At 42.6% G+C, this 16,612-nt stretch overlaps 1 protein-coding gene across 1 annotated transcript in view; it reads right to left on the reverse strand.

Annotated features, from left to right (window-relative positions):
• Positions 1-6: 6 nt before the first annotated feature.
• Positions 7-16,612, reverse strand: part of LOC111247138 (uncharacterized) — a 106,791-nt gene continuing 90,185 nt past the window's right edge. The window contains exons 3-15 of the mRNA XM_022797725.2: positions 15,488-15,575; positions 14,549-14,689; positions 9,322-9,449; positions 7,870-9,176; positions 7,447-7,558; positions 7,046-7,196; positions 6,452-6,728; positions 6,004-6,051; positions 5,546-5,726; positions 4,804-5,198; positions 2,404-2,601; positions 1,205-1,922; positions 7-924 (exon numbers count right to left, since the gene is read on the reverse strand). Of these exons, the coding sequence (XP_022653460.2) occupies positions 411-924; positions 1,205-1,922; positions 2,404-2,601; positions 4,804-5,198; positions 5,546-5,726; positions 6,004-6,051; positions 6,452-6,728; positions 7,046-7,196; positions 7,447-7,558; positions 7,870-9,176; positions 9,322-9,449; positions 14,549-14,689; positions 15,488-15,575 (4,258 nt within the window). The 3' untranslated portion in view covers positions 7-410. The remainder of the gene's footprint in view (positions 925-1,204; positions 1,923-2,403; positions 2,602-4,803; positions 5,199-5,545; positions 5,727-6,003; positions 6,052-6,451; positions 6,729-7,045; positions 7,197-7,446; positions 7,559-7,869; positions 9,177-9,321; positions 9,450-14,548; positions 14,690-15,487; positions 15,576-16,612) is intronic.

Consider the following 16,612-nt stretch of genomic DNA (forward strand, 5'->3'; position numbering starts at 1 on the left):
TATATAGATCTCTATATATATATATATATATTCAGCTTTCTCATGAATCTGTCCGTAGTGGTATCCGTTGTCGACAGCACACCAGTTATGATATCCATTATTGTATAACCTAAGTACATACATTCAGCGTTATATACTCTACTCGATGCTTGAACACTCTCTGGCAAAGCTACCGAACAGCAGCTTTTCTAATTACACAACCATACTTAGAAGGAAATGAGACAACTAATTGACCAGATCTCTTCATACCGCCGTAAATCTCGATTAGCCAAAGAAGATGCTTTCCCTTCCTGGCTTTGTACTTCAGACTTATTGTCATTCTTAAGCAAACACACAGAACTTTCTGTTGCAGGCAGAACAAAAACACAAAAAATAACTCGAATGGCGAAATCATTCAGAAATCCGTTTGTTCAACATGATGTTTGTTTGTACTCTCTGATAGGCCCGCTTGTCGGCGCTGATTGTAACGTACCGCTAGCAGACGTTGTCGGCAACCCCTCCTCTTCGATAGCGAGCTGCCCCTGCGGTATGTTAATTTTCTCGGCCTTGTTATCCATCTTCGTATTCGGTGGACTGACCCTAGGCGCTACAATTGGGTTAGTTCTTCTTCCAAGCTTCATTAATGTTACGGGTTTCGCTTTCAGGGCTGGCTTAGGACTCAGCGGTGGCGCGGGTGTCCGCTGGTCAGGTTCCGAAAACATTTTCTTGAGCTTCTGAACCGATGGGGACGACGTAGTCGTAGAAGCAAGAGACAACACTGGCGACACGCTACCAATCGAGCTACGTCGTGACGAGCTCTGCTGTGCGATGACGAAAGGATCTCCGGGTGCGGCATTAAGAACGCCCTGCTGAGGTGAACTGGACGGCGTAGACGGAGTCGAGCTGCCCGAACTCAACGAACGTTCGTAATTGCGTGGAGTCGGCCTATAGTAATTAATTTTTTGCAAATCATATAAGGTACATAAATTATAATTCATCAATGTTGTTTTATTAATATTATGTTGAAATATATCAACATAAAGAGAACAATCTGAGGGAGTAACATTCTTATACGAAAAGATTCAATATAAAAAAAAGTCTTGTCATCGAGGTAAACACTAAGCACCGCGCATTGCGCCTCGAGCAATAAGCTTTTAATGCCAGTATATATATATATATATATATATATATATAAAACACCAAACCTTATTTACTAAAAGCTAACCTTGGAGATCCTTTGCGAATTGTGCACTGGTTGGACATGGCGAAGCGTTCAGCAGTGCTAAGATTCTGCGATCGGGAGTCCATTGTAAGCAAGTTACTATTTGCCGACGGGTTATCTTTGACGTCGGGCGCACCGTGTACTCCCGTTGACGTGGGGTCTATTGAGGAAGGCTGCGGTGATGGTGAATCATCTTCTTCGCCTCCGGAGGATCCTCCAGATGCAGAAGTCGGTGGAAGATCCTGCACCAGGTCAGGGGCGTCATTTTTGATCGCCCTCACCGCCGCCACCTGTACAGTTGGTTCAACAATAGCTGCAGCAATTGCTATTGGTTCAAATCTTTCGACCGCTACCCGTGCGGGGTAGATTCCTCGAACACCGCTTGTTGAGGACTCATGGGAACGCAAGCCGACAATACTGTTCTGTGAAAAGCTGTTTGTCTGCATACGCGGCTTGTGATGCTGCTCCTCAAGAAGACTGCCGCCAACAGCTGATTCGTTGCTTGCACTGAGATCGGTAGCGGTATGGGTCGCCACACCGCCATTTTCAGCTGATGCCAGACTGTTTATTGCTTGATGCAATGCTTCAGATAGGTCACGAGCAAGTTCGGCGCTTGACTCAAACGACTCTGCGTGAATAGCTCGCCGTTGAGGTAAATTGACGGGTGACTGCTGCCGACCAAACTGCAGTGGACTTTGACGACGAAGGCGCGAGATGGCCCCTGAAGTTCAATAAATGAAAATAGAAAACGAGAGAGAGAATCATGTGACGGAAGCAATTAGTCTCGCGAATCTGGAACGTGAAGAACATGGTACAATAGAACAACGGGCGACTTTCTAAAAATGTGTAACAAACGTTTAAATCGACGTAAACGGACCGCCTCGTCCCAACACATCATATATATATATATATATATATATGTGGCTGTATTCTAAAGTCTATTAGAAAAACCTCCTAATTGAACTATAAGTGAGCATGATGACGCTTACTAAGAAAATATCATGAAATCATGTAATCAATGTCGTGAAAATAATCGAGATATTAAGGAGTGTGTATTGTCAATTTAGATTGTTCCTCCGATTTACAGATACGCATTTCACGTATAAATAAACAAGAAGCAAATGCAGTGCTCACGTAAAAATGAACGGACCTATGCACTGCAATACGTTGGTCGTATATCAATACCCCCTATATGTATGTACCTGTGTGATGGGGTGAACTGTCTTCGGCAGACGATGATGCAGACGAAACGGCGCTCGTGTTGAGGATCGTACTAGTAGGTGAAACGAATTCCGGCTGAGGGGCGTTGTCAACGCTAAGACTGGTACGGAGGGGCAGCTTCCGCTTCAACGAGGTCATGTGCAGCGTCGGAGCAGAACAATCTAACACTTTATTGCCAACTAGCCCGTCGTTGTCGTCGTGCACATACAATGATGCGGAGGCATAGCCACACAGACAACCATAGAGAATCGAAGATACATCCACGGCCCGACATACAATACGCAACAGAATTTAGTTAGTAGAACAAACCACTATCTATCTTCTATTGTACATACATATATATATACCTATAGTTTAACGTTAAGTGCCGTACTGCCCATCGTGGCCAGTGACGATCATTCCATTATGTTAAATCAGCCAATGAACCATTCGGAGCAACGACAGTGTCATCGTTGATGCTATCATGCCGACCTGCAAATTTTGCAGCGTCGTATGCGTACCGATACACATACAAAAATCCTTTTAGGAATTGCCCTCAGCTCTTGTTACATATTGGAAACGCGTGTTCGCTTACACGAGTGCAACTGTTTATTACTAAGGAGAACGCTTCGGTTTGTTGGTTTGTATAGTAATACCTATACCTTTCATCACTTTGGAATATACTTAGCGTATTCTATGAAGGGGCACGGATCGAGCCCACTGAAGAACAAACAATAATGTCCCCAACGGATTTCCTTACGCTATACAGTGTTGACCATGTAAAAAAGGATACGCTGACGGCGGACGCGATGCGAAATAAAAATTAGCGTGTTCTTTGTCTATAGAACAACGAACATATCAATGCATCGCTGAGAAAAACAACCCAGCTGTGCTACTGCTGAGTATTACGACGTTGACGACGACCATAAAAAGTGCCTGACAGTAGATAACGCAACAGCGAATAGGGCACGAGCGTAAAAGCGAACTAACTACTATTATGACTGGCTACGCGAGTGATGACAATGCGGGTCGCAGCAAAAGGGTAAACGATACAAATGTGAAGAGGCGTTGGTTGTCGCTGGGGGAAATGTGGGCATTGCCGTACATCAGCTCTTCTGACATGAGTCAGTCAGTCAGTCCAACTGATGCTGGTGAGCTGGCAGAAAACAATCATGCTTTTGTATCTAACCTGAATTACATAGGTTTTGACTTTAGTTCCTGTCTGAAGACTACTTTCAGTAGCAGATAATCATTTTGCTATCCGGTGCTTCGCCATTCAATGAATAAGATGGCTATATAACCGGTGACCATTGTAGTCACTACGTGAGTAATTGGTTTCAAATGTTTAGCATAAAATAGTGCCGCTTAAAGGACAACGTAAAGGACGACGACAACCTAGAGAAATCGTGCTCGATGTCTTTCTAATACATTGATACAAACTGTGAACAGTTAGGCGGACACGCGTTTATCATGGGGTTGTATGCTGACCGCCCGTTATCTCTTGTCACTGGTCTCGCGCTGCGGTCAATGGCAAATCGAAGCAGTAAAGAAATAAAGAATAGGAGAAAATCAAAAAAAAAAAGTCTCGTATTTTTATTTTAGTTTATGCTCCAAATTTTGTCGGGCTACTGTGATTAGAGTGTGGTTTAGCAGACCGTATAGGCAAGCAAGTATATACAAAACGTGCATGAACGTATCACTTGTTTTTGGTAAGTATCGATAAAAATACATTTCGTCAGGCTGAAAATCAATATAGATGTAATTCCTCTTAGTCGGGCTAAGCTGATCATATTAACCATTTTGGATTTTTAGTGCAACTTACAAGCTGACGATAAGTCTTCTAAAAGTATTGTCTTTTATATCCAGTTTGTGTTACATATTTATATTGTTTGCTACTGTTTACAAGATCCATCTAATTAGACGCGGGATTGTTGAGGCCAATATGTAGAGGTTTTAGGTCTAGAGACAAGGGTACAGCTGGGCCTAACGACAGTTGCGGAAATGTTTGCCCAGCCAGATTGTGTACGGTAAAATCATTTGTTCCTGGCGAGCAAAAGATTCGACTTTATTACAATTTTCCTCTTGCTACTTATTCGGTTTTTTTTTTCTACAAACGTTCTGAATCAACACAGTGGCTTTTGGCATCTGCATCTATGGCTCTTTTTACTCCTCGTACAATGGACACCATCCCATAGCTTTCGATGTTGGGTAGATAGGCGTCCACACGTGTCTGCAACACGTGTTGTCCTAGACCTCCAACCTAACACAATGGTTTCCTTCAGCACCAGGCGACGCTGCTGAATTCGGTTGTTGCAAAAAAATTGTATCTAATTGTTTTTCGCTTTTATGTTCTAGTTGTTTTCGTTGTTGATGATTTTCATGAACATTCTCCAATGTCGTACCGATCTCTGTAGGACTGAGGGACCTTCGACGAGCCTGCCACGGGGCTTCGACCGAAGTGGAAGCGGTGGTAGCCATGGAGGTTGGAGATCCAATAGCCGTGATAAGAAGACCGTTTGATGGTATTATTGACGATTTTACGGTGCCTGATCTGCCAGTGCTGCCAATTTCCGACCAACCTGCTCCGATGCCGTTCGTGCTGCTTGGATTAACATTATTGGCTGTCTGCGAGGATAACGCTACCTGTGGGTCGCTTGTCTGAGAGTCGACCGCTGGACGGTGTTGCCCCTGGCGATTAAGGTTGTCCTTGATGACCGAAGCCGACGCCAAGCTGTCAGAGAAAGCAGAAGAAGCTCGGTCCTCTCCACCAGATGCCGATGCTTCACGCTGATCGTCTCTGTCCATCGCGTGCACAAGCGTAAATTTACATTTGGTTAATCAGGTAATTATTTTGTATTTTCGAATAAAAATAGCTGATATAATCTTTGAAAGGGCAAACATTTCGAATCGATTCAAACTTATCTATATATATATATATATATATAACCAACATCAGGTGAAGTTATAATAGATTTGCCTAGTAGATGAGGCTTTTCCTACGATATTAAAGTTTTTTTCATATTCCGATATGACGAATTTCATATGCCTTTGAAATGATTGTCTTCTGTGGCTTTTAACGCAGAGTATTTGTATGAATACTGCTGATGCGAGCTTATTGATAACTCTTTCAGGACTTATGAGTACCTAATATTAAGCATGATGTACTTGTCAGGCACGAGCCCTTGCCTGCCCCGAAGAGAACCTCTCCACCAATCGGCTGATAATTGCTGGGTCAGTCGGAGCACCTCGCCTCGTCGAAACGACAATTCGCGTTCATGACGGGCCTGAAAGTCGTACTGAGCTATTGCTTCGAGGGAATCCTCCTCTGGAATGACACAGATGACAAGAATGTGGCTTTCGATGAGTGTTTTCAATTTTTATGACAGGTAAGTTCAATATATTGGCTCTAAGTTGAAAGCGAAAGAAGTGTGTTACAATGATCAGCTTGGAAACTTTATAACACCAGAAAAAAAAAAACAAAAAAGAAACCGTTATTATTCAAGGGCAGTGCGTCGCGCAACAGCTTCCAGTACAGAAATATTTACTGCAGGTAGCATTATTCATGCAACTACTATCAAATGTCAACCCAAAACAGTGCTTACTTCCGAAAAGATTTAGTGAGATCTCCGCTTCGTCGTTGACTAGATCACCTAAAAACAGTTTATGGCGAATGATGTTAGAATTACATGCTACACTAACTGAGCCTGTTAACAGGCCCCTGACACACGTCCCACATGCCCAAGACAAATTACCTAAAATGACTAATTAATTACCTATTTCAATGAGTAGTAACGTTTAGTAGTACGATAAGGATTCGGAATACGCTTGTTGGCCCCCTAGATTACTGAGATCTGCTGAAACCGCACAGCGACGACATGCACGTTCGACAAGTTGATCCGGCTCAATCTTACTTATCAAGCTACTTAAAATGTTTGCCTTACGAGGGATTTCTTTGTTTCGATCAACTGCAGAAGGTACATATAGATGCGTCTATAGTACCGGGGCAGAATTTCGAACGAAACAAAAAGGAAGAGATATGTGTTTCAGTACCATCGCTAGCATTGTTGCTATTGCTTCCGCTAGCCCCGTCTGCACTGGCACTTCGACGATGCGCTGCTACTTGGTCGCCTCGCGTTGAGGCGCAAGATTCGTCGAGAAGTTCCTCATCGGTGAGCAGTGTAGATATATTGTGAGCGGACACATCTGAAGGCGAGGCGTCAAACGAGTCCAGCTCTTCCGGCGGTCCCTCGACACCTTCAGCAGGGGTGATATATTTTTCGTAAATTACCGCGCCCGACTCCACAACGGACGTTGGGAAGATTTCGTCCTGGCGTAACGTCGCACACGGACACATCAATGAAGTATATAAACCGTTAGAAGCATCGCTAATAACAATATGGTTTAGACCTTCACATTCTTTGTTATATGTATAAATCGGTTTTAACTTGTTCACTTTTTTAGGTGATTATGACAGAACTGAAAACTTATACAACTTATTCACAAAATGCTTATTCTAGAAAAACTAACTGCTTTAATTAAAAAATATGAATTAAAAATTATATCCATTCATATATATATATAGCTGGGTATAATTTTTATAATATATATATATACAGGAAATTGAAAGCTGCAAGCGATAAACACCTGATGTACTATCAGACCCTTGACGAGTTCGTTGACGAGTGGTTGAACCTGAACAGGGTTTTTGTCCTCGGGTATTGGTAATAACGTTGGGCCGAAACATATCGCCAGATTCCACGGGCACATCATATTTTCGTCGGATAGCTCCGATAGGCTACAATTTAGTTTATAATTGCACGCCATTAAATTTCAATATACTATAGGATATAGTATTTTCTACTATACTCTCCAAGATTGCGGCAGCTTCAAAAAGCTGTGCCAGCTGAATCAACAAATACTAATAAAAAACAAATACTAAATTAAAAAAACTAGATAAATAGATAGATTCGCAATAAGGTAGTTGTTATCCTGACTGTGATTGTTTGTTGATCAACGCCGAGTACACAACACGCCTACAAACTTACTGATTAAGAAAGGCAAATAGATATCGCAAAACGGCAAAGTGAGGTCGAGGCAGGTTCCGCACGACGTCCTTTGCACGAGACACAAATTCCGCTTCCTTCTTCGAGCTCAGCTCTGCAATGAGATCAAGATCGTAATTGGGCCGTCAAATAACGTTCTAATTAATCAGGATCAACCTCCAACAGGAACAACAAGTATGATTATATACGAAAGCGTCTACACAATTAGTATGTTCTACTAATTAATTGTCGAATAAATAAACACCTACTGTGCGGGGTGTTCAATCAGAGAAAACGATAAATGTAAATGATATCAAACTAAATTAAGAAATGTATCTTTTTCTTGGAGGCTGGCTAGACGCTCTCCATAAGACCCATGTCGCTATTTTCACAGTTACCTCTTATCGACAAAAACTGGCTACTCACGGCTTATTTCCATGAGCTGATCAAAGTAGAAGATGGGAAATAGCGGCTCGCGGAGTTCCCGCAAGTAGAGCTTGAGTACCCCAGCGACAGAGTTGATATCCGAAGAATCGGACACGTCTGCCAAAGGGTCCTCGCCCCGTTCGAATGCTTCTCGGAAGTTGTTGATCTCGACCTGTGATCCCGATACTCGAAATACCCCTTGGTGATGTAATCCAAAGAGGTTAATTACCCGAATGCATGAACGGACGATCAATGGCACTTCTTGACCCGTGGCCTCTGCGTACTCCTCGAGACTTCCACCGAATAGCTTCGGTTGACCGGTTACGGCCTGGCGACCGATTCGCTTACGGCGTGGCCTCTTCGGTGGTGCAGAAGATACAGTATTTCGACCACGCTCAAGTCCCGATGCGTTGTTCCGTGTCAACGCCGCTTCCATCGAGTCAAACCTGGCTTGTAGTCGCGTGATGACTGAACACTGCATCGAGTATTCTCGAAATTTCTCCAAATAGAAGTCTTCAGTCTCGTGCTTGTCCGCCCTTAGCTTAATGGCAGCTGTCTCGGGCGGCTTCGGAATGAGGCTGGCACCATTAAGTGGGGAACCCGACTTAAAGTCAAGTGAATGCCCACCGACAGATGACGGTACAGCCGAGTTGAGGATCGATACTTGTGGTAGATCCGACTCCGAATCGAAATGAGGCGATACATCGTAGTCGCGTGACTCAATCATATCCATTAATGTTTTCTCGGCTGTCTCTAGAGTCTTCCAGACTTCTTCATTTTCGATTTTCAGATCACCTAAGCGTTTTTGTAGCAGCTTAAATCGTTGATCCATATCTTCGAAGATGGCGTCCTCTACCTGTACAGTCACTTTTTCAACTGAGTTAGCGGCACCCGCAGCGCCATTAAGGTTAGACGCGGAAGAGGCAACGTCGCCTTTATGGGCTTGAAATGAAAATTTGTTCGGTGCCATAAAAGCAGCATTGTTACTTTCAAGGAATTTTTGTTTATCGGCTCGTGAATCGAGACATTCGAGGCATTTTTTCATGGCGTCTTGACTTCCTTTGAGCGACTTTTGGAGAGAATCGAGCGTTGAATTATACATGAGCAAACTTCTCGATAGACTCGTATGGAAACCAAAATCGACTGCATCAATGAGGTCGGAAAGATCGTCAACAAAGTACTTTTGTACACCGGCATTTGCCGCTACGACGCATAGGACGTAGTCGTTGCGGGCCTTGAGTGCCTTGATTCGCGCTTCCTCAGCCTTGTCCCATCGCTTTTGACGTTCCTTGCTTAGCAGCCGGTACCTTGTTGTTGGAGACGAATTGGAATTTTGCTATTTAAACTGTGTGAAAAGCTCACATTTTGTAAATACATAGTTGCAAAACACTAATAAAAGTGAATTTTCTAGACATACATAATAATAACCAACCAATCATAATTTAGGCTTACCTTCGTGATTTCGCTATCTTCTCCTTGGGTAAGCCCTGCTCTACTTTGGAGAGATTACCCTCAACGACCGCTAGTTTTGCGTGGGCCTGTTGCTCCATAGCGCGATACGTATGATACGTCTTCATCGTCTGTAGGATACCAAATGCGTTATGTACTGCTGCATTTTAGCGCAGAACACACTCAACGTACATTAGTAAGCTAAACGAACATGTTTTTTCTTAGAATATATAAGGAAGTTATGTTTTTTTTCGCTCCGCGAGAATTAAAAACATAGACCATTCATCTAAAGTGCTCCAACGGGGTTCACTAATAATTAGAGACTCTCTCAGTACACAGTTTCCAGATAGGGACCTTTTCAGTTCACTTTGCATAGAAATTTTGTTTTCTAAGCAAAATATGTAAACGATGTAATGTAGAACGGGATAATTTTAAGCTGCTATAAGTAATTACCTTGCTATGCACGCATGGCCGAAACACACCCTTCTCTACAGATCACAGTCTACATACGCAGTGGCACTACGATATGCAAATATGAGAGTACTCTTTCTCGATTATCGCAACGAAACTAAAATAGTCATCTGATTTTCGAGACGTTTTAAGGGTCGGGGCAAATCCTTCACGACGGCGTACCGCATGTGTGTACGTGTATCTAGTCGACGCGGCTAATTGACGCCACCTCAGATCGATCCTGAACCGCATTTATCGGAAAATGACAACTATAATACTGCGCAGCGTATGCAATCGATTTCAGCCAATTTCATTGTTGTCTTATTTCTAACCAAGGCCGACAAGAGAACAATACGCTTCGAATTGTGATGGCATTTCTAGAACCTGAAATGCGTACGGATCTGATCAAGACGCTGATGATAATAATGATACAGACGGCCGACAGCTCTTTCTGTCCTCATCTGCGATCCACTTTAACTAGTTTCGTTATTAGCAAATGCGCAAAATGGAATCCTAAATCTTAAAATTCTGAGCCAGGCCGATCTGTTCGGAGTCATTTTCGCTTAGCAGTCTAAGGGTCCGCGTAGAGGCAGCAGTGGCTGACTATGCGTACGGTTCGTCACTGCTTTGTCGGCTGCCTCCCAGCTCGTCGTCGTAGCTCAACGCTACGGCCCGGCAAATCCGTGGGCGGCAGCATCGCGCAAGCCAGACATCCAGCGAGCCGATACACTCTGAAGACCATGGAAGACTGGCGACTGTTTTCGCTTTTACTTAACCAGTCAGTCAGAAAACGTAACGACGCCAACAACAGGAGCAAGGGTTACAATGAACTAGCACCATCCTAGGCCGCTTCTGTATAAGCTGGCGTGTAGCATTAGCTGCCGCGGCTAAAATGTCCAGGACGACAGGATCAGTGAAGCACCGATTCTCTGTGATGTCTTCTTCTGTGAGTCTCTGCCAGCACGTTAATGGACGAAAACGTCGAAGTGGTTGTATTCATACCATTCAAATGTATAGTACCTTTTTTCGCCATAGGAAAGATTAGATATCCCGTTTGTAAGTACATTTAGGCAGCAGCCAGTTGACTAAATCGATATCTTTGTCTGTTATCGGAAGTAGCTGCGATATACGTAATGTAAGCGCGGACGTACAAACGTCAGTACTACAAGAAAGCAATCACAACGCATGAACAGAAATTGGTATGCGAAACGCCATCATCATCGGCGTAATGCACATACTGACTGAAGACAATTGTTGAGTTCACGCCGAAGTTGACTATATGGCCGTCGTTGGGCGTATTTCGGTTTAACTACACATAACTAGCAAACACACATTTAATCCATGGATGGCCGCCCATGTATATTTGCTATACGTTTGAACAGCTCAATTCACCTGTACTGCCATCGACGTACTTCAACGTATCCACCAAGTGTCGTTTTCAGTGAGAAGTAGGGCGGAAAAGGAAGAGAACAACCAGGAAGCCACAGTGGATGTCGATGCATTACCACGCTATATATGTATATACGCTACTTCTAACCTCTTGCTATTACTGAAATAGAGTCAAACGGGTGCATACGTATGATGTCTAACAACCTCAGAGTATATTTTATCTACTTATAATCCTTATAAGGGGGCTAACCACCATAATGGAAAGTTGCGCATGATCGAGGTAACTTTTGCGCGTTACAGTTAGTCCTGTAGACTTCAAGAGAGTGGTGCCTACTAGCGTCTTTGTAAATTGCATTTTAAAATAGACGTTATAATTCCATATATCCCACGAAACAATTGTGACATGTGTCTTAATTCCGACGCTTTGGTAACGAATTCACAAGGAACTTGTCGCAATACTATAAAACGACATCACACAATGGACATTTCTCTCAATTAGCAAGAGATTTGTAGATTTGGAATCGAATGGTATAGCGATGGAACTTCTACTTCCTGGCATGAGTTGACTTTGATTCACCACAAAAACAGACACGATTTTATATATATGTATGACATCACTCAGCTACCCAGAAGGTTGGCCCAGACGGCAGCCCAGCATTCCGAATCGGATACAACAGTCAACATTGCAATCGTAGAATAGTTTAATGCCCAAAACAAAAAAAATCTGCTTTTCAATAAGCGGAGAGCAGTTTACGCGTCATAGAAAAAGACAGGCGGGAAGACGATGTTAATAGCAATGCGGAAGCGCTGACTCACCGGCGGAGCCTGACGTCATCGCTATAGCCAGCGAGCTACTAGAAACAGTTAGTCAAAAATCATCAGATCATTTAGAATCTATTACAGATAGTTGGATACGTCACTCCGCTTCAAGGGCCTGAGGCTGCCACGCTCTTTTTATTATGATACCAATTGCTAAACAAACAAATTGTGTTAATCCAGTATACATCTTCGACATAACGGAGGGGCTACAGCGCATTATTGTATGTTTATAAAGCCATATTTGTGAAAGGAAGAGGTATGTGCAGGTCAAGGCCTGAGAACTAGATTTACATAGACCAGGGTCTCCGCCTCATTATACTGGTATAATAAATAATCAGGTCAACGTATTTTCAGTCCATCAAAACAACGAATGCCCACTAGGAGCATGAAATAAAACGTATCATTGTTCTCTTAGGTTTAATTACGCCTACATATCTCACGCGTTAGAACAGAAACATACCTACAAAGAGACGTATCTGAAAAGTCTTTTATTACCAGACTGCATAGGAACCTTGTTATTTACGGTGGGCTGCAAAATAGGACTAATTAGTACAGTACGCAACGGTTCTAGCGTCCTACGTTTACTAATAAGCCACTCGGAGGTCCATCTATAACAGCTTATATACAAGCTTTACTTGCTGATACGGCTAATATCGTGATTATTATTATTAACACTACATTAATGTTTTTGTCATCCTTCCTTTCGACGTAGGACAGAATACGGTCCAACCATAATCCAATGCTACTTTTACTATTATCCACCGTATTATATTCCTGTGACCTAGCACTATGCAAAGCCTCTCTTTCGTATCTCATAACCGTTATTTCGGTTCCGAGTTCAAACAGAGGATGCAAACAAGCAGTTCACTTGAGCGACAGCTGAAGACTGAACTGATGACGACAATGGCAACTGCCCGTGTCATAATAGCGGCCTCGTTGCCAATGGAAGACGTTACACATCGCTAAGCTGCCAAGGCGTCGGTGCACACGATGATGATGCTGATGATCCGTTCTTGCTAGGCCAATTTGAGCGAGGAGGAAAAGCTCCTTCATGTGAGTGAAGTACAATGATCTCGCCGGCATCCACGACGTGATCGTCGTATCACGTCGGATTTTCGCGCTTCCTTAAATTCCATTAGTCATTTCTCCTTCTGTCCATACCTAACTGTAGATGATGCGTGTGATCTTTGCTTGTTTGTTCGTTTTTTTTTCGAGTCGACTTTGTTGTTCATTTCCCTTGCCCAATCAGTGACAAAAGCCGATACAATATAGCACTGGCTAGCTTAGTGAACGGTAGCGGCGCTTCGTCTACATGGCGATCATCCAGAATACTGAAGTGTTCCTTTTCTTCGATGATGACTCTACAGACTGCTTAGCTACATGCGGCAAAGGGAAAGGTTACGTCCCGCAGCGTCTACGTGACGGTTGTTACAATACTAACAGTTGGGCTACTGTAATTAAGTAAAGTATACTAAATACGTTACTATATTCGGCCATTATAGCTATAATTTTAAATATTCAGACCTGTCTATATCATGCCTAGTGTGACGTTATAGAATTCGGGGCTGATGGACTCGCAAATCTAATAGCGCTACCTCTGGGCTGACGCTAAAGAATCTTATCCATATTTCAAGACACTTCAAGGGTTTAATAATAGGCATTGATCGATATTCGCATGTCCTTTGTAAGGTTGCGGTCGTTCTAAACTGAGATTTTCATTTTTGGCCCAGGAGTTGACTAATGACTGCCAATACAATTCCTGAAATGTCCGATTCCCACACGGAGTTAGCCAATATATAATAGGCAATGTTTAAAAAATAGGAAAAATCCAGCATTCACCAAGGAAATACGTGTAGTAAAATGAGAACCGTTTAATAAAGACTACTAAAGGACTACACGATCTGGTATTTTTAGATGAATGCCAACTGTCATTTGTTAGATAAATCGTCCTATGGACAGCCGTCGTGAAAGCTATTGGTATAAATACAAGCGTACCACTTGTAGTTAGTTATACACTTGATTGTTTATACATTCACGTATGTGTTTCCATCGAGAAAGGACGGCTGGTCATATCCTTGGCTTCATGTGCAGATGGATGTTGTGCTCAAATGAGCCTGACAACTGAATAATTGCGTGTCGGCGACGACTGTTACGCGGTGCGAGTTCCAGCCAATAACAATGCAATACGGTTCCGTTCGTTAAAATACATAGACAATGTATGCCCTCATTCAGTGTAAGTGAATGAACCGAGCGGCATTATCCGTCTTTCTGAATAATCATTTCAATATATATCTGTTGAACATTGAAGAGGTGCTTTTAAACATTTACTGCGCTCGAATTGTGTGTATGAAGCATATTTGCATACAATGTAGTCGAGTCGAAAATACGATTGCGTCAGACGCTCGAAGGGTGCCCTAAGCATCTCTGAACTGACCACCTATTGCAACGAATTACCCGATCTATGACTATTGCTCCGAGTGCTTATAGTATATAGATAGCATTGAACGAATACACAATCTGTGTAAAGAAATGACTACAATTTTACGGATAGGCTTGTAAGCACACTTCATACCGTGTGAAGTTCGTGGAGAATCTTTAAGAGTTCCTCATGCTCGTCGCAGCCGATATTCCTACATTTTCGGTAGACCCTACCGAGATCTTCTGCGACATGCTGAAGCTTCGACATCAACTGCTGTTGGTAGATCTCGGCCACCTGTACGACAAACATCGCTACCAAAATGAGTTACGCTGTAATTCGTACGCGTGATGCTTTTTTTTCTTTCTTTTAATACGTTAATGTTTCCATTTAACTTCTGTTGGCTTTTGTTGTTAGCTTGCGACAACAGTTGCTTTATTTGAGTTGGCCCTAGTGGCCCCCGCTTTCGTAGATTAATCCAAACAGATTCAACGGCTTAATTAACTGGATGAAGCTTTGTTTGCGGCTAGTTTGTCGTTTTTAGCTCCTTGAACGTTTCAACTTCACAGCGAATCGCTGAAACTCCTGGCTCGAAAGCCTACATCATTTTATCATGATTTTTAATGCGCACAGTCGGTCGTTTCGACAAAGCTACAAGTTAGATAAGGTTACTACATGAATTGTCCACAGACATCCTAAATCCTTACGCAACGTTGACGCTCAATTGAACTCATTAGGCCATTGTTATTGAAACTTAACACGACCACAACAGCATCGATCGCTATAATGGCGTATGTCATCTAATCTATATTGGAAGGTGTCCTCTAGCATTTTTCCTATAACAGCTATCGGACAGTTTTTCCCTGCATGTTTCCAGTAGAAAATGAACCGCGCACTTGATTCATGTTGAAACTGGCTCAATATTTAGGTTTTCGCTAACAATACAAATCGCCGTATCACAATAACGCTACCAGTGATACCAATGCAAGTCTGAGTTGAAATAAACAATCATTATCGTAGAGGTCGTTTTCCTATCTAGTGCGTTCTCGTAGGCCTCCATGCATGTTCGAGGCCTCTAGATACAATCGTTATTACCTTGGCGTGATCGGTACTTTGCTTTCGTGTAGTGCTTACAAGCTGTTGCCAACACTGATACGCTGAGAATAAGTGCCACTGCTCACGTCTGAAATTGCAAATGACAAAAAAAAAACCATCGCCATTACGAACAGTTAAAGCAGTAACAGAATTATGAGTAGAAACAAAATTGAACAGGGGACGCATTCAAAGGACAAGCGAGCTGGAGTGGTCTCAGTTCAACAACGACGGTCATAACAACATGCGAATAAAAAACAAACAAAACGGACCACTACGTGGTCCAGCGTGACTTGACACGCCCCTCTTGATTCTTCAGTAGCGTAAGCCTGAAAATGATTGTCGATATATGTACGTTTGCTAGTGATTATGATTGACGGTGACAGGCGATGGATACATAGACTTTATTATCCGCGCGTTTTCCATACAGAGGCATAAGCGGCCTCTAGTGGCAGTAACAGGAATAGCAAGCCAGAGAGAAACAGTTCCAGAATGCGGAATTGAAGGCAAGTGTAGCAAATAATATATAGAAAACTGTAGAAAAAATATTTACGATTCCACCGCTGTTAACCTAATTGTTTATAGAGACCTGTATCTCAGACGACTGCACAGCATATTGAATGTCTCTGGCAGATCTAGTGGAAACACGAACGCATAACATAACCCACACACTTTTACAGCTTGTTATCGCAAGGTACTTAATAAACAGACATGCAGCGCTCGAATGAAGAAATCTGCCAAAATGTCTGAGGCCTAGCTTGCAAGGCCAACATCAGTAGCAGCAAAAAAAAAGGCGGGCATCAAATACACTTTGAGCACTAGTACTAATAGTTATCAACGGCTCCCAGACAGTTATGCTACCCACTGTATTGCAGAGTTAGCCATTAAATTTCACAAAGCGCGCCATATAGTAACTGTTAAAAATGTCCATGTTCAACCAAATCGAAAATTCAGTTCGATAACTGGTAATGGGTCTGCTTGTCTGATAAGTTTACCACGTGGTAACCATTTATGTTAGAAAAACATTGATATTGTAACAATGAAAACATTAAATAACACAGTGTATGAAGGCATAGACTTTTCGAACAAATTTTTGCAATAAGTGGCGTAGCAGAAAATCATTTTTCT

Source organism: Varroa destructor, unplaced genomic scaffold (assembly GCF_002443255.2).
Source record: "Varroa destructor unplaced genomic scaffold, Vdes_3.0 BEIS01000003.1, whole genome shotgun sequence".
Lineage (NCBI taxonomy): Eukaryota > Metazoa > Arthropoda > Arachnida > Mesostigmata > Varroidae > Varroa > Varroa destructor.